This window comes from Budorcas taxicolor, chromosome 5, assembly GCF_023091745.1.
Source record: "Budorcas taxicolor isolate Tak-1 chromosome 5, Takin1.1, whole genome shotgun sequence".
NCBI classification, from domain to species: Eukaryota; Metazoa; Chordata; class Mammalia; order Artiodactyla; family Bovidae; genus Budorcas; species Budorcas taxicolor.
In genome coordinates, this window is record NC_068914.1 from 71,997,185 (window position 1) to 72,019,783 (window position 22,599).

The following is a 22,599-nucleotide window of genomic DNA, read 5'->3' on the forward strand; positions in this document are numbered from 1 at the left end:
GCCAGTAGACAGATTAGTGTGCCTTCTGGGTCCTGCCAGACAAAGCTAGGAGGTGGCCATGCCCAAGCACGGGGCCAAGTCAGGCACCTCCCCCTGCCAGGTAAGCCTGCCACCTTAGCACTTTCACCATTTCAGATTATTTTTAAGGTGTGTTTAGTAGCCTAGAACTAAGATTGCCTGGAAGGCAAACCCAACCCATGACTACTTGAGATTAATTATCTCTCCTTCATTTGAGCCCAGCAGCCTCCTAGATGTATATAAAGGGATTTATCCTGCACAGGTCTTCAGTTTGCTTCTCTCTTCCTCTGGCTCTGAGTGGCCCTGCTTAACTCTTGCACTTTCCCTTCAGCGACTTTGCTCACCATGAACAGACAAGTCTGCAAGACATCTGGCGGCGGGAGCCAGGGCTTCTCAGGCCGCTCTGCCATGGTCTCTGGCAGTAGCAGGATGAGCTGTGTGGCCCGCTCTGGGGGAGCCGGCGGAGGGGCCTATGGGTTCCGGAGCGGAGCAGGCGGCTTTGGCAGTCGCAGCCTCTACAACCTGGGTGGCAATAAGAGCATCTCCATTAGCGTGGCTGGCGGCTCTCGGGCTGGTGGCTTTGGAGGAGGGCGCAGCAGCTGTGTCAGTGGCTTTGGGAGTGGCTATGGAGGTGGTTATGGAGGTGGCTTTGGTGGTGGCAGAGGAATGGGAGGTGGTTTTGGAGGAGCTGGTGGCTTTGGTGGGGCTGGTGGCTTTGGAGGAGCTGGTGGCTTTGGTGGACCTGGTGGTTTTGGTGGACCCGGTGGCTTTGGCCCTGGTGGCTTTGGTCCAGGTGGCTTCCCTGGGGGAATCCAGGAAGTGACTGTCAACCAGAGCCTCCTGCAGCCCCTCAATGTGGAGATTGACCCCCAGATTGGACAAGTAAAGACCCAAGAGAGGGAGCAGATCAAGACCCTCAACAACAAGTTTGCCTCTTTCATCGACAAGGTGAGGAAGCCCTGATGTGGCCCCCATTCCTACGTTGGGGACTTTGAGCTTGATTCTTACATACAGTGTTTAGGATCAGTCCGGAGTGGTCCAGGCTGGAGGGGAAGGGTTAGGCAGCATTCTCGGCTCTTATGAGGATGTTCAGGGCTGATGAACCTGCCCACGTGGTCATGTGACTGGGAAAGATGATGGTCCCCTATTTGGATCCCCACATCCCCAAGTCCTGTTTGTTTGCCTCTTTGCTCAAGGCTCCCATCTGTTGCCTTATCCAGCCTGGGCAGGTAGTGCTGGCAGGGCAGGGTGGGGATCATGACCTTTGACAGGAAAGGGTCTGACCTAGAACTGGGGGCTATTCAAACATGAACTGCCCTCTGGGGCTTTCCAGGAGGCCTCTTCTCTCTATGGCGATGTGCCAGGCAAAGGAGGCAGGCACCCTAGAGAAGGAATTTAAGAGGCTCAAGGGGGAACTGGAGTCCCAAGGGGCTTCTGAGACCCTAGAAACTCAGTCTGCACCCCAACCAACGTCATCGGGAAGAGGAGGGTGCTCGGGGACCTCCAGAGCAGGGTAGCTCACGCTGGCTGTCTGTCTCCTGTCACAGTGATGACAGTAGCAGTCCAGCTGTGTCAGTTTCTAGCCATTCACATCCTGTGATGTGAATATTAGTGGGGCATCAACGGTCTTAGATGTAAACAATGCTGTCGAGGTTTAAACACCTTCTTGCAATATGCTCTGTGTTGTTGAAATTGGGCTAGAATCACGAAGTCCCCAGGAATACTGAAGGGTCAAGTCTCTCGCTTCCAGGCGGGGTTATTTCCAGTTTCCCTTCCCATTTCTGCTTTTGTAAGGAAGCTGTCTTGCATCTTCAATGGCCTGACTGCTGTGATAGTCTGACCATACCCTCTCCAGCCACAGCGGGAGCTTTCTAGGCCTTTGTGCGGGGAGATGGGGAGATGCAGACACCCAGTTCTGCCCAAGGCAAGGCCCCTCTGCTCCAAGCGCTGCCTGAGTTTGCTTCTCTCAAATGCACTCCAGGTACGGTTCCTGGAGCAACAGAACAAGGTCCTGGAGACCAAGTGGAGCCTGCTCCAGCAGCAGGGCACACATCCCATCACAGGCACCAACAACCTCGAGCCCCTTTTTGAGAACTACATCAACTCCCTGCGGAGCCACCTGGACAGCATTCTGGGGGAGAGAGGCCGCCTGGACTCAGAGCTGAGGAACATGCAGGACTTAGTGGAAGACTTCAAGAAGAAGTGAGTGACAGGCGCATGTGGGAAGATGCTGTGGGCGACCCTGTCTCAGAATCCCAGCTTTCACTGCTTTCCCCTTGCCCACTGAGAAGGCTGTCACTTAGCCCACTTTCCTGTATCTTCATAGAGGACAGTTTGGTTTATTGGATTCCTCCTCACCTTCTTTCCTAAAGAATAGTCCTTTACTAAGAAAATTAGAAGGCTAGAGCTGAAGAAGCACTTTATCATGAGCCAGGCTGGGGAAGATCCTGGTTGTAGGATCTGAAGGATGCTGGGACAACTCACAGGGTGGTGACCAAGCATCCAGTCTACTGGGGATGGAGGGGTTTGCCAGGACCTGGAACTTTCTGTGTTAAAACCAGACAGTCTGCCTGAATGAATGGGAATGGTTGGTCCTTCTAACTAACAGGGGGACAGTGAGAGGGTGTGCTTATTTAAGAGGAGCGGGAGGGGGACAGAGGACAGAACAGAGGTACTTTCAGAGTTTCAGAGAACAGTGACGTTTATGACTACCTCATACTGCAAACAGTGATTTCTTTTTAACTCTTACAGATATGAGGATGAGATCAACAAGCGCACGGCTGCTGAGAATGAATTTGTGACCCTGAAGAAGGTAAGGGCTGTAGTGTGAGGTTTCTAGGGCTTGTAGGCACTGGTTTCCAGCTGGGCTGGGGGGAATCCTTACTCCACTGCCACAGAGCTGCCAAGTTCAGGCAGTTGGAACCAAAAAAAAAAGCCAAGTGCATCTCAGTCTGGAGAGATGCCTCAAGGAGTCAGTTCACTCATTTTTTAGCCTTTGGGTAGGACTGAACTTCCACCATCCCCTTGATGTGAATCCTTCACTTGGAGACCAGCCTTGGACAAGTATTGGTCTTGCTGTGGCTGCAGCTTGCTGTGCATTCCTTGGAGGAATAAGGCCTTTATGTGTTTATCTGTCTTTCTCAGGACGTGGATGCTGCCTACATGAACAAGGTGGAGCTTCAGGCCAAGGTGGATGCCTTAACAGATGAGATCAATTTCTTGACGACCCTCTATGATATGGTGAGGATGTTTCCTACTAAGAGGGTGCAAGAGAGAGGGTGAGATATTTTCAGATTTGATAGGTAAGGCCCGGGAAGACTGAGCCTTGAGATAAAGCCTCTTGTTGGGGCTCCCCAGGAGGAGCATGGGGTCTCTGAGAGGCTGGCAGGCAGGGCTGAGCTGATCCACCTTCTGAGCTGACTCAGCAGATGGGTCCGTTGATCAGGAGTCTCTTGGGGCTTCTGTGTGCTGGCTGCAGAGGCCCCAACAGTGAACAGGCCCCTCTGCGTTGGCAGGAGCTGTCCCAGATGCAGAGCCATGTCAGTGACACATCCGTGGTCCTGTCCATGGACAACAACCGCAGCCTGGACCTGGACAGTATCATCGCCGAGGTCAAGGCCCAGTACGAGGAGATCGCCCAGAGGAGCAAGGCCGAGGCCGAGGCCCTGTATCAGACCAAGGTGAGATCCAGGCACCTCTCAGAAGATTCACTGAAGGTCCCAGGGAGGCTGTGGTCCATGGGATGGCTGGGTGGTGGCCATTGGGTGGCCCCTCTCAATTCTCCTCTTTGGAGACATCCTGTCAAGGTTGTTCCATTGCAGAAAGTACTGCTCCCTAGGGGGAAGCGGTTTCACTGTCCCCTGCCAGACCACATGGGACCCACTCCAGCTTGCTCAGGGATTGCGGGGTGGGAGAACAACAAACCAGGTGTTCTCTTCCCTGCTGCCCCAGAGATGTCCCCGTAGAAACATGATTCAATGTCATTTAAACACAGTGCTTACTAAGTACCTCGAGTTTGGCTGGATGACATTAGGGATGGAGAAACATGCCAGGCAAAGCTGTAGCAACACCTGACTGTCCCTTCTATTCTCCAGTTGGGTGAACTGCAGACCACAGCTGGCAGGCATGGGGATGACCTGAAGAGCACCAAGAGTGAGATCTCAGAGCTCAACCGGATGATCCAGAGGCTGCGGGCTGAGATCGAGAATGTCAAGAAGCAGGTGGGACGGCCACGGATGCTGGTGTCTAAGCTGATGGGTGAGGGGTGGGGGCTAGGATCTCAGAACTCCTATTCTGGGGGAGGGGACTTCTGGGGTCATCTCCGGCAGCACTGGCCTTCAAGGACTTCAAAGACAAAGCCAGTGTAGATGGCTGGTAAGCCACAGCCATCCATCTGTCTTCCGTGCATGAAGACAGACAGAGGTACTAAGGAAGGGGTGAGGTTGACTGACTTGCTCTGGGATAATCTAGTCTAAGACTCAGAGAGCCCTCCTACTGGGCTCATCATTCCTCCTCCCTCCCCCTGCTCCAGATTGCTAAACTGCAATCAGCCGTTGCTGAAGCTGAGCAGCGTGGGGAGCTGGCCCTCAAGGATGCTAACGCCAAGCTCCAAGAGCTACAGGCCGCCCTTCAGCAGGCCAAGGATGACCTGGCTCGGCTGCTGCGCGACTACCAGGAGCTGATGAATGTCAAGCTGGCCCTGGATGTGGAGATCGCCACCTACCGCAAGCTACTGGAGGGCGAGGAGTGCAGGTGGGCCTCTTACTTCCATTTCCCTGCTTCTCCCGCCCCAAGTCACATGCTGAGGGTCAGATAAGTGACCAAGGGAGTGGGGAGGAGGCCTGTTATAGAGAGAGGCTCCCGCATTGCACAGGGCTTATAGGCAACCACTTGCCTTGGCCAGTTCACGCCCTCCATAGATGGCCAAGTGCATAGATAACCAATGCGCATAGGGGTTGTGTGTTGGCTCATGAACAGTGGACGAAGAGTACTGATGTGCCAGCCTGCTGAATTCTCTTCTGGTCGCTGTCACTTTCATTCATGGACTTGTTGGAAATTTGCTTTGCGACTGAGCTAGCCTTGTCTTGCTTTCTCATACAGGATGTCTGGAGAGTGCCCAAGTGCTGTTAGCATCTGTAAGTAGCCAAAGAAACCACTACAGTGAGAATTGGTTCTGAAATATCTGTACTAATTCAAGGCGATAGTCCCTAATTTAAACAATATTTCCATGGCGGTTGGACACGTTTTCTGGGGAGAGGGGGGAGCGGGCAGAAGGGGCAGCAGATATACTTTGGTAATGGTTCTGGGTTCAGAGCACTATTATAGTACTATATGGAGTGTGGGGGGATATCTAATAGGGAGCTTGTTAGTGGGAGGAGAAATTCTGGATAATCTCCATGGGGGGTTCTTCAAGAGTTGACAGTATGTAGAAGGAACCATTGAAAAATTTAAACTGACTTAACACTGAGGGGGTGAACACCTGACCACATCAGAACGCAAAACAGTGATCATCAGGTTCAAAGCTGCCTTGATCGCCTCTCAATCATCCTGGGCCCAGGGGATCGTTATGATATAGAGAGGTGGTGGCTGGGAGCTGATCGCTGTTTCGGTGGTCTCCCCTGCAGCCGTGGTCAGCAGCAGCAGCACCACCTCCGCCTCCGCGGGTGGTTTCGGAGGCGGATACGGCGGTGGCGTCGGCGTGGGAGGCGGCGTCCGCAGCGGCTTCGGCGGCGGCAGCGGCTTCAGTGGCGGCAGCGGCTTCGGCGGAGGCAGCGGCTTCAGTGGCGGCAGCGGCTTCGGCGGAGGCAGCGGCTTCGGCGGCGGCAGCGGCTTCGGCGGCGGCAGCGGCTTCGGCGGCGGCAGCAGCGGATTCGGCTCTGGCTCCGGGGGTCGCTCTGCGGTCAGCGGTGGAGGCGTCAGCTCAAGCAGCAGCAGCCGGGGCGGCAGCGTCAGGTTCTCCCAGTCCTCCCAGCGCACCTCCAGATAAAATACCGCGCAGGGCACCGCAGCCACCCCAGCGCCGCCCGTCGTTCCCATCCGCTCCTCAGTTCTCACCTCTGCAGCCTCCTCAGCGCCCTCCCACCCCTCTGCCTCACCCCTCTCCAGTCCCCGCCAGCAGCCGCTTTTTGCGTCTAAAAGACCGGGGCCTCTTGTCCTTCAAGCATCCAGATCCCCGAGCAAGAGCATCCAGGAGAATTTCAGACTCTCTCTCTGGCTCCCGCCGGAGCCTGTGATTGTCTAGGTGTGGCCTCAGCCCCCATCTTCGCTGTCCTTGGGGCCTCCTCCCGGGGTGCAGTGGTCACCACAGTTCTGATGTATATAACACACAGGTCCCTCTGCCCATCCGTTCTGTCGCCAATAAAGTGCATTGTGTTTAAGTCTGGCCTCTGAGTCTCTCTGGACGCCTTTCTCCCCGCTGAACTGACTTCTTCCACCCTGCCCCGTGTGGGCCGTCCCTTCTACAGGATGGCTGAGTACTACTCCCCTGAAACCCAGACAGTCACTCTCTATTGTCCATCGTATGGCTCTGAATGGGCGAGATCTGGTTGTTCTTTTATTCTCTGAGCACTGGGACAACTGAGCAACTGGGAAGGTGGGAGTGGGGAGGGGTGGGGGAGGATGGAGCCAGCTCCAGGAGCCTGGCGGGGAGCTCTTGGTGGTGTCCTAACTGTGCAGACATTCCTTCTCTATTTCGGGGGAACCATGAACTGAACTGAACTGAACTGAACTGAAGAGGACATTGAGGTGCTTGGGGACAGAAGGTTTCTTTCCTTGGTGCTGGTCCCCATTCAAGCTGACCCCCTGAAAGCGTTCCCCCTATCAAGGTGCGCCTGGGAAGGTGTGAGCTGAAAGAACCCAGGGCTACTTTCCAAGGGCCGCCTGTTTCAAAGTCTGACCCACAACCCGCTGCCCACTCCCTCTCCAACACACACACAAAGGGTTCCATGTTCATTGAATCTTTCGTCTTTGGAGCACATATTAGAGATTCTGAGAAGTGTTGTAGGAAAGAATCACCTGTTAGTTATCTGTAACCTAGAATATTCCACACTCCCTTCCTGGTAAACAATTATTAACATCCCTCAGAAAAGGTCCTGTTCCTGAGCATGCAGGCATGCACTCTAGGTCCCCGGGGTGTGTGTGGCAGCCGTGGAAGTTCCTGGCAGCTGCCCTACACCAGGAGGCCCTGATAATGTGGTCATTGGCCTTGGGAGGACTGTTCAGGTCATGATTGGAAGGGATTTAGGCAGGAGGAGTGGCCTGCTTACAGTCCGAGAGCATCCGAGGGGCTGAGCTGGGAGCGAGTGCACCGGAGGATCCTGAATCTGGAACTCCTCTGCTTCCCTGCACTTATCTCTGAGGCTGTGGCTTCAGCTTTCCAGGCAAGGCTGGCTGCCTGGGTACCCAGGGAAGACACAAATGATGGAGTGGGATGTTTAGCCAGGCCAGGCCAAGAAAGCAGTATTTCCATCTTACGCCAAAGCTGAATTTATTTCAGAGGATGGAAATGACAATTCAAGAAACAAATAAAACTGGCTACTGGGGTGCAAAGAGATTTATATAGAAATTCCACATCCAGGCTTGGCGGAGCATTGCAGTCAGTGGCAATTCTCTGATCTCCCAGGAGGCTCTCTGAAAGAGGTGGTATTCGGTCGTTGTTGCTCCATTCTGGGGCAGGATGAAACTTTTACTTGTTGGTATCCTTCTGTGGAAAAGGAACGGGAAAGGTAGGTGGGGAGACTCAACGCCTGCCCTGCCCAGACTTGACGCCAGGCCAGCTATGGGACAAGTGCTTCACGCCTGATGAAGTCATCATTAATGGATGCTTTCCTTCCTTCCTTCAGCTCGTATTCTTTAAGTGTTTACTTTCTGGCCCTAGGCTAAATGTTGGACTTACACTGGTGAGCGAAATATCATTTCTCATTTTTGTAAGGGCACCCCCAGACAACCACAAAGTAAACAAATAGCTTTAAGCTGTGATAAGAATATGAAGAGAAGAAACTTGGGGCTGCACTGGAGAAAGAGGACTTCTGAATGGAGTGGGTGAGGCGGTAAAGGAGAGGGAAGATTCATCGTGATGCAGTTTCCCAGCTGGAGCAACTGGGTGGCTGGGGTGATGCCATGTATTGAGGTAGAGGGCTGTGTGTGGAGGTGGGATGGGTCTGAGGAGGGACTTCAGGAGCTCTGCTCTAGGTAAGTTTGAGTTGCTTATGGGACAGCTGAGTGGAGGTCTCCTGACTGCACTTGTGGATTTAGAGGGCAGCCTGTCAGGGCTGGGGACTCCCATTTGGACAGCACTGCAACAGGCCGGTTAGAGTGGTTCCTAAGCCATAGGCACTGGGGAGAGAGAGGAGGCAAGAGGGCCCAGGTGAGCTCCAAGAAAGCCTGGCATTCGGAATCAGGAAGAGGAGAGCCTGGTCCAGGTTTTCCAAAATGCCTTCATCTAGAGGTCAAGGGGCTTCTAAACGGGCTCTAAGGGAAGCCCAGATTGGGCCCAGGCTTCCTGCGGACACCGTCCACTCGTTTCAAGTCTCATATTCCGATGAGGGCTTCTTGCCTTTGCTGCTTCTCTCTGGACTCTAACTTACATCCACAGGGCCTTGTTCATCCTGGGCGGGTGGTTTACAGGAGACCATGGGGGAAATCCATGCAGCCTCTTCTTTTCTTAAAAAAATTTTTTTGAAATTTATTTTTGGCTGCATTGGGTCTTAGTTTTGGCACTCAGACTTCTTTCTAGTTGTGGCATGCAGGCTTAGTTGCCCTGAGGCATGTGGGAATCTTAGCTCCCCTACCAGGAATGGAACCCACATCCCCTGCATTGAAAGGTGGATTCTCAACCATTAGACCACCAGGGAAGTCCCCCTTCAGCTTCCTTTTTAAAAGAGAAATCCATTTGTTTCATTCATCTTTCGGCTGTGCTGGGTCTTTGTTGCTGTGTGCAAGCTTTCTCTAGTTGCGGAGAGCAGGGGCTACTCTCTCATTGCGGTGTGTGTGCTTCTCACTGGAGGCTTCTCTTGTTGTGGAGCATGAGCTGTAGGGCGTGTGGGCTTCAGTAGTTGCTGTGCATGGGCTCAGTAGTTGTGGGGCATGGGCCCAGTTGCCCCTTGGCATGTAGAATCTTCCTGGACCAGGGATCGAACCGGGGTCCCCTGCACAGCAAGGTGGATTCTTTACTGGTCCACCAGGGAAGCCCCCTCCCTCTGCCACCCTGTGCAGCTTCTTAAAGGAGAGAATAACCAAGCGTTGCCTAGCTCAGAGGCGATGGCACCATAGAAAGGGCTATCTCCCGGTTGTGTCATTCACTGTCCCAGAGGAATGGCCAGACAGGTGAGCTTGGTGCCGGGACCTGAGACAGAAGGAGTTAATCCCATACTTGCCTGGATCTCAGCCCAGCCCTGACCATTTCTAATCCAGACTGACAGCACCTCTAGGGAACTTTGCCTGGTTATTACCCCCTTTCTTTCGCCTCAGCATGCACGTCATTTGTTTGTGAGGATCGATGTTGACTTTTCAAGTGCTCTTCAATCCCTGGCCTTGGGCCTGCTTGTACTTGACTCTCTGTTCTTCGAGCATCCAGCCAGTTGGTGCTGTGTCGTTCGTTCCATTTCCTGTCTTCTAAGGCATGGTTTCTTGCCCGCAGAGGAACCCACAGAGATTGTTGAATGATGCTCACTTGTGTGCTGGACCCTAAACTGGGATTTGGGGTCATGGGTCAATGATCAAGTATTTATGGTTTTTTTTTTTTTCATTATTTAAAGAGACTGCTCTGTAGCTGAGATGGTAAAGAATCTGCCTGCAATGTGGGAGATCTGGGTTTGATCCCTGGGTCTGGAAGATCCCCTGGAGAAGGAAATGGCAACCCACTCCAATATTCTTGCCTGGAAGAGCCTAGCAGGCTAGAGTCCATGGGGTTGCAAAGAGCTGGACATGACTAAGTGACTAACATACACACACACACTCATGGATCGATCATCAAGTATTTATTTTTTCATTATTTAAATTTTTTTTAAAATTGAAGGATAATTGCTTTAAAGAATTGTGTTGGTTTCTGCCAAACATTAACATGAACCAGCCATAGGTATACATATGTTCCCTCTCTCTTGAATCTCCCTCCCACCTCCCTTGCTCCTCTGTTTTGCTCCATCTCCCTCTTCCTTGGGCGTGGAGAGGTACCACTTCCTGGGAGGACACAGAGGACCCCGGCTGTATCCTCCACCACATTCCCATCACCATCCATTCCTCTCTGCCTAGTTCCCTCATGCCTCAGTTGGGAAGAATGCTCAAGATAGTACCTTCTTGTTCTCAGAGCTTATTGACTCACCCCTTGATGTTAAGGAGACCAAGACATGTTTTTAGATTTCACGTTATTTCCTTCTATCTCCTCGTGGCCTGTGGGCTACGTGCCAGAGAAAGTATCAGCAGCGATGGTGACATAGCTATAGAAGGCTCTGTGAAGGAAATCAGGGGATTGCTTCCCATAAGAACCTTAATGTGGACTATCCAGACTTGACTGCTGATGATCAAGTCTGAATATAAAATTTTGGGTACTTGGTCAATCTCTACATGACTGTCCCCTGTTTTGCCTTAGAGTTGGGTGGGGTTTGTTAGCCAATCATCAGAGATCTCATCTTTTGGGATGTGGGTTGCCCCTTCCCTCTGCCTTCTCAATACCTTAATCCAGGTAACTTCTGCCACCAAGACCATAAATATGGACCCTTTGTAAGCCTCAGGATGACTGAAAAAGACTCACTTGAGTTCTGAAAACACTTTACATATTTCATCTATATTTTATCTACACCCCTCTTGTTAGGCAGGAATTTAGTCAAGAGCAATGAGAGGCGACCCCTCTGGCTGAACATCCAATGGGCCACCAAATCCCACCAAGCTACTTACCAACCCCACCCCCAAATGCCCCCATCACCACTCCAAAATAGTCAGGACAGGAAAAATCCCCCACTGGCTGACTGGAAGGACTTTCTCTACTCTGGCACATAAATGCACACCTCACACTGTCATGTACTTAGATAACCTTTGGCAGCCATTTGGCTCATTAAATAATCATAAATATTCTATGAATACATACATCTAATTATAACAGACTGAAATATGAGAAGTGCATACACAGTAGAGCCTCTTGTTATGTAACCTGCAGCTGTCATTCAAGACTGTCAATCAGCAACTTCTTGGATTATGCACATAACCTTGCCTTAAACACCCTGCACCCCAGCCCTCCAGGACCGTTATCTCCCTTGGCCCAGCCTGTCTCTCTCTTGAGGTATTCTCTCTTTCCTTGTCTTCAATAAACTCTCTTCTAACGGGTAAGAACTCAGATTCTTCTTTGCGTCCTTACCAAAAACTGAGGCCTATGGGAGGCGGGGACTCCAGACTCTCCTTTACTAACACTCCCAAGCCCTTTTGACCTGCCAGCCCCACAGATGCATATCTCTGCTATGGTTAAGATCAAGTTCATCACCCCAGCCTTTCCAGCCCAGACCAAGTTGGAAGGCTAGCTGGTTCTCCTAGGAAACCACTGACAAAGGTATAGTGGGAGCAATTCATACCTTGGAATCCATGGTGACATCACCAAATGGTGACAGCTTTATCAACTCTGAGAGAAGATCGGGGCTTGAAAGAATGGTTCTGGATGCAATAAAACAGCGATTCTCAGTGGTGGCAATTCCACCCTCCCTCACCCCCCAGGACATATGACAATGTCTAGTAACATTTTTGGCTGTCATAACTGGAGAAGTGTGTGTGTGCTAAGTCAGTTCAGTTGTGTCCAACTCTGTGTGACTCCTTCGACTGCAGCCTGCCGGGCTCCTTTGTCCATGGGATTCTCCAGGCAAGAATATTGGAGTGGGTTGCCATTTCCTCCTCCAGGGAATCTTCGTGACCCAGGGATTGAATCTGCATCTCTTATGTCTAACCTGCGTTGGCAGGTGGGGTTCTTAATCACTAGTGCCCCCTGGGAAGCTAGTGGTAAAGAACCTGGAGGAGAGAAGCTTTCTGGTATCTAGAGGGTGAAGCCAGGATGTTACTAAATATCCTACAATACACAGGACAGGCCCCATGGCAAATAATCATCCAACCTGAGATGTCAACAGAGCTGCTATTGAGAAAACTGCAGCCATGCAGAAGGCTACTTCACTGTCCGCTCTCCTTGGGAAAGGAGCCTTGGCTGGAGTCAGTGCAGGCAGCTGAGCTGAACACAGTCCATTCTGAATTTGAAGGAAGTATTTTTTTGTTTTTCTTGAAATAAAATTTATTTGTATGGAGGGGACTTAACTGTGGTTCATTTCTGGCATTTTCCATTTAATATTTTTGGACCAAATGGACTAAAACCACGGAAAGAAAAACTGGATAAATGGGAATTACTCTGGTTTATGTATACAACTTCAAAAAAAACCTATCTGCCTTCCATCTATCATACACAGAAACTTTGATGAGTCATCTTTGATTCATTCTTCAACTTCCAAACCAGTCAGATCCTATTGATTGTACCTCTTAATCTTTTATTTATTTATTTATTTTTTCTGCCAGTGTCTACTTTTGTTTTTTATATATATATATATATATATTTAAATATATATATATTTTTAGTTTTTACTTTATATATTTAGTTTTTTTACTTTATATATTTAGTTTTTACTTTACAATACTGTATTGGTTTTGCCATACATTGACATGAATCCACCACAGGTGTACATGAGTTCCCAACTCTGAACCCCCCTCCCATCTCCCTCCCCATATCATCTCTCTGGGTCATCCCAGTGCACCAGCCCCAAGCATCCTGTATCCTGTATCAAACCTAGACTAGCGATTCATTTCTTACATGATAGTGAAGTGCCAGGGTCCAGCCCCGGTGGATCCAGGGAATTCGAAGCGGGGATGGAGTTGGCGAGGAAAAACTTATTTATTTAATTAGAAATATAAAGAGATTAAGAGGAAATAGTATAGTAGGAAATTTTAGTGGAGAAAAGAGGCTGAATAACTTGGTTTACGTGGAGAGCCAATAAAGTTCCAGACAAGAAACTTGCACCATCTACGTTAGGCCTCTGGTGTCTTCTTGAATAGCGGGGGGTGCCCCACCTTGGGCTCCCTCTCTCGTGGATCTTAGAAGCCAGGACAAGTAAGTATACATGGTGAGCCTCCACACCCCAGATGGGAATTCAGCCAGAAAATAGAGTGAAGAGGAGACACGGGGGAAGCCAGTCCTTCCAATGACTGGCCCGGCCTCTATTGTCTAGAAAGGCCTTTTATACCTTTTTGATTGTACATAGAGATCAATGGGTAATACAAAATTATGCAGCATTAGCAGCCCAGACTCTTATCAAAACCAGGCTTTTCTCTCTGCATACCTATTTGTATACACAAGTCTTAGGTGATTTACATCATCTTCCAGCCAAAAGGGCCAATTAACATTTTACAGCCTTTTTTCTGATAAGGGTTTGTCAACCAGAAGACTTATTTGTGCTGATCTTCCCAAAGTCTGGTGCCACTCTCAGAAAACATTAAATAAAGTTACATTCTTACATAGCAGAGATACAGCAATGTATAACAAGTAGAAGGACTACAGTGATTTATAACAAAAGAAAAGTAACTCAAAAGTCTAGTGTTGCTAACATCAAAACTATTATACATCTTTTTCCATATCCCATTTACATTGATTAACATCCTCCTAGGTGCCTAAAAGATAAAGAATATGGAGGCCTGGCAGCAGTCATTGAGTCAACAGTGAAATCCTGTCACAAATATGATTTTTAGCTCTTTAGAAAAGGCTCTGTATCTTTAAGATGCTTTGAGCTTTGTGCCTCTCGCAGTTGGGGGGCTGTAAGCAATTCACAAGCTGTAAAAAGTCTGGGGGAACCTATCAGAGGGAGTTTTAAGCCGAGACATTCTTTTGCAGGAGACTGAAGCCCTGAATTAACTTTTTCCAGAGAGTGTCAGAAGAGTAGAAAAGCACAATACAATAAGGCAGGCATATTCTGGTTTATTTTGGGGGTAGATGCTCAGGGAAACTCAGGGGGAACTCCTGAGGCCTGACTCACCTTGCCCATCAGGCCTCTCCGCATGACCTTGTCATGGTGGGATTCCTCACGCTGGCTCCCGGCAGTGAAGGAAGTATTTTTATTTTAAAATTTTTATTGGGGTATAGTTGATTTACAATGTTGTATTAGTTTCAGGTGCACAGCAAAGTCAATCTGTTATATATGAATGTACACATTTTTAGAAGTTTGTTGGTTTTATACGGGAAATGCATTTTTACTCTGGGCAAGGACATGGGAAACCAGCCAGGCAGACAGCATAGCCTTATGTAGGTACTTTCAAGACCTAAGCTGATGGCCTGTGAGATGCTTGCTGTTCTGCAACAAGCCTGGCTGTGTTAGGCCTCTGTGCCTCTGGTAATCTGTTCCCCTTGCCAGGAACGCTCACCCCACCTTCAGTTACTGGACCAACCCTTATTTCTCGCCACAGATCATACCAGCACTGCCTCCTGAAAGCTTTCCTGGATTGCACACATGGCATTAAATGTTTGGGTTCCTGTCGAACTCTGTTAATCTCTGTTTATCGCTTGTCCTGTTCTATTAAACTGACTCATTTCAGTGTCTGTTCTCCGCTAGAATGGAATTTCCTTGGAGGGCCGGATGTGCCGCCTTCATCTCTGGGCTGCTCTTTGCCCAGCACATCCTAGGCGCTGAGAATTTCAGTGAGCTAATGGGGCACTTACTCAGCCATTAAAAAGAATACATTTGAATCAGTTCTAATGAGGTGGATGAAACTGGAGTCGATTATACAGAGTGAAGTAAGCCAGAAAGAAAAACACCAATACAGTATATTAACACACATATATGGAATTTATAAAGATGGTAATGATAACCCTATATGCGAGACAGCAAAAGAGACACAGATGTATAGAACGGACTTTTGGACTCTGAGGGAGAGGGAGAGGGTGGGATGATTTGGGAGAATGGCATTGAAACATGTATACTATCATGTAAGAAATGAATCGCCAGTCTATGTTTGATACAGGATACAGGAAGCTTGGTGCACGGGGATGATCCAGAGAGATGATATGGGGTGGGAGGTGGGAGGGGGGTTCAGGATTGGGAACTCATGTATACCCGTGGCGGATTCATGTCAATGTATGGCAAAACCAACACAGTATTGTAAAGTAAAATAAAGTAAAAATAAAAATTAAAAAAAAATAAATAAAAGGAGAGGGCTGGACTGTAAAATGCAACGGCTGTCCTGACATCCTTAACAAAAACAATGCAATTTAAACTACTCACTTTCATTTAGTGCTTACTGGTGTGAGTCATACACCGGACACCTTGTGCAGTCATCTCATGTAATCCTCATCACTGCCGGAGGGGGCAGGCAGTAAATATCCTCACTTTCCAGATGAGGGAAGCAGGGCTCAGAGCGGCAGGGTAACATGCCCATGTTAGTGATGGAAATGGCAGATCTGGGCCCCGAATCCAAAGTCTACACCCATAACCCCTGTGCTATGCTGCTGGATGGGGCTGGCTGACTTCTTTTCAGTCTCCTGGAGGCACTCTCTTCCACCCAGCTCTGACATGTGCTGCTAACAGCTTACTGGAGTCTTGAGGAGCCAGAAACCAAACCTGAAGTTCTGATGTTAGCAGAAGAGGTTCTCTCAGGTGTCTGCTGTGGGCAGGCCCACCTTCAGCTCTGGAGAGTTCCAGTCTCCAGTAGAGGAGTCAGAGAGACTGACTGGGGGAAATACCTGGATAATGATGGGTGCCACTCCTTGATGCCAAAGAGGAATTTGTAAGATTTAAAGCTATTTTCATTAACACAAGTGGCTGCTTTGAGGCATATCTATCCATCATCTTCTATGATGGGTTCTTTAAATGTCAGAGTGGACTTTCCACTCTGGGATGGTGTCATTTGATTTGTTGAAGCCCACACAGATAAACGATCCATTGATTTATGACAGGCTTTGTAGTTGCATAGTCTGAGTAAAATCCCATCTCACTCAGCTGATTGCCTTGGGACAAGTTAATTAGTTTCATTAAGCTTATGCCCTTATTTGTAAAATATGAATGAAAACTTCAATCTTGCAGAGTTTTTAGGACAGCTAGAAATGATAATTATAAATAATCTAACTCTGTGGCTGGTATATGGCTCACACTCAATGTTAGCCATTTTTATATACCTTCACAGACAAGTGAAAGAAGTAAGGATTTGAAAGAGGAAATTATTTTTCCTAAATCATAGTCCTTCCAACTCTGAGAAGTATGCAGTACCTCAATTAACATTTACTGATTGATGAACTGCTTTACTGATGAGCCAGAGAAGGCAATGGCACCCCACTCCAGTACTCTTGCCTGGAAAATCCCGTGGACGGAGGAGCCTGGTAGGCTGCAGTCCATGGGGTCGCTGAGGGTCGGACATGACTGAGTGACTTCACTTTCACTTTTCACTTTCATGCATTGGAGAAGGAAATGGCAACCCACTCCAGTGTTCTTGCCTGGAGAATCCCAGGGACGGAGGAGCCTGGTGGGCTGCCGTCTATGGGGTCGCACAGATTCAGACACGACTGACGCGACTTAGCAGCAGTAGCAGTTACTGATGAGCCCCTGTAGTGGGAAACTGGCTTGGCCAGGCATGGAAGAATGACTTTTAGGTGACTCACAAAGATTCTTTGCAATTTTATGCCCAAATGATCAGCCTTCAGTGCCACAAGGACCCTAAGCTAGGCTACCCCTTAGAACTCCTTTCTTCTCTTCAGTCTCCAAACTGACAACTCCCAGGAGGGATCCATATATGGACATTATCATTGTCATCATCACAAAGGCTGCTGTATGGAGAAATGCCATGTGTAAGGGTTTTCCATCACACTTTCTATGGTCCTCACTGCAACCTCACAAAGAGGCTGTGCTCACCGCAATTTACAGAAGAGAAAACTGAGGCCAGACTCCCTGGAGTCCATGTAAGTGGAAAGTGGCGAGGCTTGGATTTGAACACAGGTCTAACTTCAAGGCCTCCATGTTTTTCACTCCTCCAAACTGCAAGGAAAGAGAGGGAGCAGTTGCCATTGTTTGGAGTTTCAGAAAATCCAGCACAGGGAAAATCCAAGGGGATGAGGCCCCTTGCCCAGGGTGCTTCCCTAGGGAGGGTCCCATGGCTTTCAGAAAGACCCAGCAAAATCTGTGGCTGGTGAGAAATAGCGGTTGACAGGAGCATTGGTTCTCACAGACCTTCTCTATTTCCCAGCGTCCCAAAGTGCTTCTCCCTGCTTCTTCATCCCGCAGGCCTTAGTCTGCCAACAGTCTTCTCTCTGTCACTGGGAGCAAGTGCTTTCTCTCCAGGGATGAGCCGAGTCTCCTTGACTTTAAGTCATCATCCCTTGACTGTCCTCTGCATGCATTCTTTCTTTTCTAAAATTTTTAAAAATTAATTTATTTAATTGGAGGCTAATTATTTTACAATATTGTGGTTTTTGCCATACACTGACATGAATCAGCCATGGGTGTACATGTGTTCCCCATCCTGAACCCCCCTCCCATCTCCCTCCCCATCCCATCCCTCAGGGTCATCCCAGTGGACTGGCCCTGAGCACTCTGTTTCATGCATTGAACCTGGACTGGCGATCTATTTCACATATGGTAAGATACATGTTCCGATGCTATTCTCTCAAATCTTCCCACCCTCACTTTCTCCCACAGAGCCCAAAAGTCTGTTCTCTACATCTGTGTCTCTTTTGCTGTCTCGCATATAGGGTCATAGTTACCATCTTTCTAAATTCCATATATATGCATTAGTATACTGTATTGGTGGAGAAGGCAATGGCAACCCACTCCAGTGTTCTTGCCTGGAGAATCCCAGGGGCGGGGGAGCCTGGTGGGCTGACATCTATGGGGTCGCACAGAGTCGGACACGACTGAAGTGACTTAGCAGCAGCAACAGCAGCAGCAGCATACTGTATTGGTGTTTTTCTTTCTGGCTTACTTCACTCTGTATAACAGGTTCCAGTTTCATCCACCTCATTAGAACTGATTCAAATGTATTCTTTTTAATGGCTGAGTAATACTCCATTGTGTATATGTACCACAGCTTTCTCATCCATTCATCTGACGATGGACATCTAGGTTGCTTCCATGTCCTGGGTATTGTAAACAGTGCTGTGATGAACACTAGGGTACACGTGTCTCTTTCAATTCTGGTTTCCTCTGTGTGTATGTTCAGCAGTAAGATTGCTGGGTCATAAGGCAGTTCTATTTCCAGTTTTTTAAGGAATCTCCACATTGTTCTCCATAGTGGCTGTACTAGTTTGCATTCCCACCAACAGTGTAAGAGGGTTTCCTTTTCTCTGCACCCTCTCCAGCATTTATTGTTTGTAGACTTTTTGATAGCAGCCATTCTGACTGGCGTGAGATGGAACCTCATTGTGGTTTTGATTTGCATGTCTCTGATAATGAGTGATGTTGAGCATCTTTTCATGTGTTTGTTAGCCATCTGTATGTCTTCTTTGGAGAAATGTCTGTTTAGTTCTTTGCATTCTTACTCATTTTGGATGCCTGGTTGTTTCAGTGCTTCTTTTGAGCATACTCTGGGAGATAGTGGAGGACAGAGGAGCCTGGGATGCTGCAGTCCATGGGGTTGCAAAGAGCTGGACATGACTTAGTGACAGAACAACAAAAGTATATTCAACAGCAAGTTAATAGGGGTTAACATGAAAGATTTTGTTGCTAGGTTTGTTTGGGGAGCTCCAATTTAGTAAAAGCAAATGATTCTTTGTACAAGAAAGAGGCTTTTAATAGGCAAATAAGCTTTAATAAAAACCCAAGAGAAAGCCAAACAATTTTCATTTCCCAAATTTATTTAACCATAAAATGTTTTAATCAAGGCTAACTTGGGGATAGATTTCTGCCCTAGATAAGCCCTGGGAGAGAATCTAGGACTAGATAAGGATTTAGGGGTGAGTTGAAGAGTATTCTAATCCAGTCTGGAGAGGGAACCAGAATTAGAAAAAAATTGTGATTGCTAATAAGGTTTAGTAACAAAAGGATTTAGCTGTACTTAGACTTTCACTTCTTTATCAAGCTTAAGCGGTTAATGCGAGCTAGTTCTATAGAGTAATATATTTTACTGTTAAGTAAAAATTTACATTTTTACATTTACATTTGTTAATGTAAAAAAATTTATGTTTGTTAAGTAAAGTTATTTCAGTAGTGCCAAGTTTTTCTTTTAACATGGTAAAAGGGAGAAAATAATAATTCTTAGTCCGGGGCAGCAGATCTAGAATGACTGCTTTTTTTTGAAGAACAAATTAATGATTATCTTGAAAATTGGATCTGAGAATCCATATGTAGAAAAGGGCATGTAAGAATCACCCCTTCATCCTTATCTCCTAGATGGAGAAGGATGTCTGCTCACTTTGACCTAGAGGTAATGACTACTGTCTCATGATTCATTCTTCCTCTTACAACTACATTTTAGGAAACTCAAGCATTGTCACTGCAGTTGAGTACCGGAGAACAATTTGTTTAGAGGGAACAACTCTGCTTCATGAAGACGGATTTATTTTCTAAGTGAGGAAATAAGGATTCAGTGTTCTGCCATTTGGCAACCTTACACAGAAGGTTCCAGCAAGTGAGGGATTAGAACTCACACTGTTGGCCGCAGGTAGTTCATTGGAACTGCCCTAGAAGATCAGTGGGAAATAGAGCCCAGGATGCTAACTCTGGATCTTTACAGCAGCTTTAGTCAACTTCTGAGAAAATAATCCCAACCCGCTAAATAAGGCGGTGGTTGGCAGGCTCAGGGTACGTGGATTGGGGGAATCCAACCCAAAACTGTGCTTCGGTGACCTGCCCGTCACCTCGCTCCATTCCTCTTCTGCAGTATCTACCAGGATGGCAGCGATCAGCCATACCTAGGAGGTTGCCACCCGCTGCCTCAGCACTGGAGCCAAGGGAGGGGAAGGGAGGCAGAGATACTGATGTTTGTCCTTGCTTGCTTTGAGCTCTCACTTGGGGCTTCAGGTGAGCCTGGCTCAGCTTTGTTCCCAGGGAGGGCATTTCATCTTCTGCTTTTAAAGGAGTTTCAAAGATTATGAACATAGACCTCTCCAAGAGGACTGGCATTCAACTGATGGATGGAGTAAATGTCTCAAAGAAGAACCTGACACAGATCTCCTTCATGAATTGGCTATGGATGGGTAATGTTGACTTAAAAACCCAGTTTGTTGCTGGACACGATTTAAATCTCAAAACAATCCTGTGAGTGGGGCTCATTTTACACATAAAAAGAATCCTCATTTTACACATAAGAGAGGCTAAAGATTCTAGACTTGGCGACTAAACAACAACGGCAAAGTCAAGTAGCTTGACCAAGGTCATCACGTGGTAAGAGGTAGGCAAGAGGTTATTTGAACCCAGGTCTTCGAAGTCCACGACGACAGGCTTTCTGTTAGACCCCAGTTACCTTATTCTGTGTGGCATTTTGTAACTATCAAGGACTTTCAACTTACATTGTTTCCTGTGAGGCTCATCACAAACCAATTAGGTTGGAAGGGGTTTGACAGATTAGAACACAAATTTGTGTGTTGAGTCACTGCTCAAGGTCACCCAATCCAAACCGATTCTAGCAGAGGTCTTACTCTCTACTGTCCCAATTTGTTTATCTTACTCTCCACTCACACTCAGCTTCTTTCTCAGAGGTGAAAGTTGTCTTGAAGTTCCCCATGTTCCCAAGTAGAATATTAGCAATAAGTGAACACAGAGTGCTTACCATGTGTTAAGCACCATAGTAAGCATTTCATATTTATTTAGCTTGTTTAATGCTCGAGTACCTGCTATTATCATCCCATCTTATAGTTGAGGAAACCAAGACACATAAAAATTAAGTAACTTGTTCAAGGTCAAAGAGATACTGAGCTTCTAACCAAGTGGACTAACTTTAGACAAGAAGCAGAGCAGAGAATTGAGAATTAGCTGCAGCACACTTAAAACTGCTAAACTTGAGGTTCTTGAGGGTTTTTCAGACCAGTCCTCTGCACCAGACTGCCTTGTCTGGAGACCATCCCAGAAAGAGAGTGCAAGTTGCCAACTTGACCAGAAATCTGGAGATAGACTCACCACCTATTTCTCGGGCTGTGAGAATCACTTGCTCCTGTTTCTCCCATAGCTTGTGAAGTCCCATATGTAGGTAACAACCTGAGAATTTGTTCTTGCCATGCGTGGTGTGGCTGGGTGTGGAGATGGGTTGGTCCAGGGATGGGAGACGATTGAGCTGTCAAAAGAGCAGTAACGCATCGGTGGACTCACTCTACTGCCAAGGGTCCTCCATTCCCCTCCCTCCCTGAGCCCAGAAGGAACACCCATCTTCTAGACCAGGGCTTCCCTAACTTCCCTGATCATAAGGATTACCTGAAGGGCGTGTTAAGAATACAGACACCCAAACCCTTCCTCTGAAGATTTATATCCCATAATACTGGGTCTAGATTATTTATACACTTAGATACTAGTCATCAGTTAGCACACATTCTCGGTGTGCTTACCCTACGCACAGGCTGAAGATTTAGAATGAGTAGGACTCAACTCCTTCCCTTGACAAGCTCAGGACCCAGAGGGGTCCTGACAAGTAAACAGATAAGGATACTCTGAATCAGGGCCATGGTGGGAAAAGCACAGAGTGTGGTGGGAAAACAGGGAGGGGCATCTAGCTCAGACCAGGAAGGGGGAGGGCGTCAAAGGCCACCAGATCTGATACAGCATGCACTCTCATTCTAAGATGATGAATGGGGTCTTTGAGCTGACTCCATCAGCCAACTGGTCCCACATTCTGCCCTCCCTTGCTTCTATATCCAGAAATCACCTGCTGCTGGTCTAGGATGGTGGTAGCAGGGCTTGGTCTGAGACTCCTCTCCGTATGCATCCCCTTCTTCCTTGCAAGCTTCACACTTGCTGCATATCTGACTTCATTGCTCCCACAGGTCAGATATTTTATCTTCACATGTGTTTCCCATGACAGCAGCACCTCTCAGCTCAAGTGACAAGCTGGCTTAAGGGATGATTTGGCAGAGGAGGTGCCAGAGTGGATCCTTGTGGGGTTAGTGCACCTCTCATCCCTCCATCCTCCCCACCCTAAGCCCTCCTCTGGATATTTCTTTGAAGTATCACGGACATGCCATGGAGTGGTGGCACTCTGCATGCAGGGAGGGACTCAGGCCACCTGGAACAAGTTGTCTCGTCCTCAGCCTGGTGTCACAGAGCTCAGTAGCCCCCGACCCCCTGGTATCAAACCCCCATTCATCCTGCTGGATCAGGTGCTGTTTGAGTTTCCTGAGACCCTTGAGGAAACCCATGGAGGGAGGAGAGCTCCAGTCCTTTGTCAACTGAGGCAAGTTTGGATGATTAAGCCAAGAGAGCAAAGTCACTTTGGTCCGGGGGATTATTTTGAGGTGTGTTTGCAAAGTGGAAGTAACTTATTGCCTGGGAGGCAAACCAAACCCAAGATGACTCTCAGCTAATTGCTTGCCTCTCCGTCTTCGAAGCCAAACTCCTTGGTATATAAAGACCAGTCTCCTCTGTTGTCCCCATCCTCTGTCTTCAT

The 22,599-nt window shown here is 48.2% G+C and overlaps 1 protein-coding gene across 1 annotated transcript; it reads left to right on the top strand.

Annotated features, from left to right (window-relative positions):
• Nucleotides 1–363: 363 nt before the first annotated feature.
• Nucleotides 364–6,004, top strand: KRT3 (keratin 3). Its single transcript, XM_052640905.1, has 9 exons — nt 364–966; nt 2,000–2,220; nt 2,770–2,830; nt 3,163–3,258; nt 3,534–3,698; nt 4,113–4,238; nt 4,550–4,770; nt 5,119–5,153; nt 5,643–6,004. The coding sequence occupies exons 1-9, from the start codon at nt 364–366 to the stop codon at nt 6,002–6,004; spliced, it is 1,890 nt and encodes a 629-aa protein (XP_052496865.1).
• Nucleotides 6,005–22,599: the final 16,595 nt, after the last annotated feature.

Coding starts and splice junctions, on each gene's coding strand:
- KRT3 (XM_052640905.1), top strand. CDS start 364: ATGAACAGACAAGTCTGCAAGACATCTGGCGGCGGGAGCCAGGGCTTC. Junction 2,831..3,162: donor AATTTGTGACCCTGAAGAAG/GTAAGGGCTGTA, acceptor TGTCTTTCTCAG/GACGTGGATGCTGCCTACAT. Junction 4,771..5,118: donor CTGGAGGGCGAGGAGTGCAG/GTGGGCCTCTTA, acceptor TTTCTCATACAG/GATGTCTGGAGAGTGCCCAA.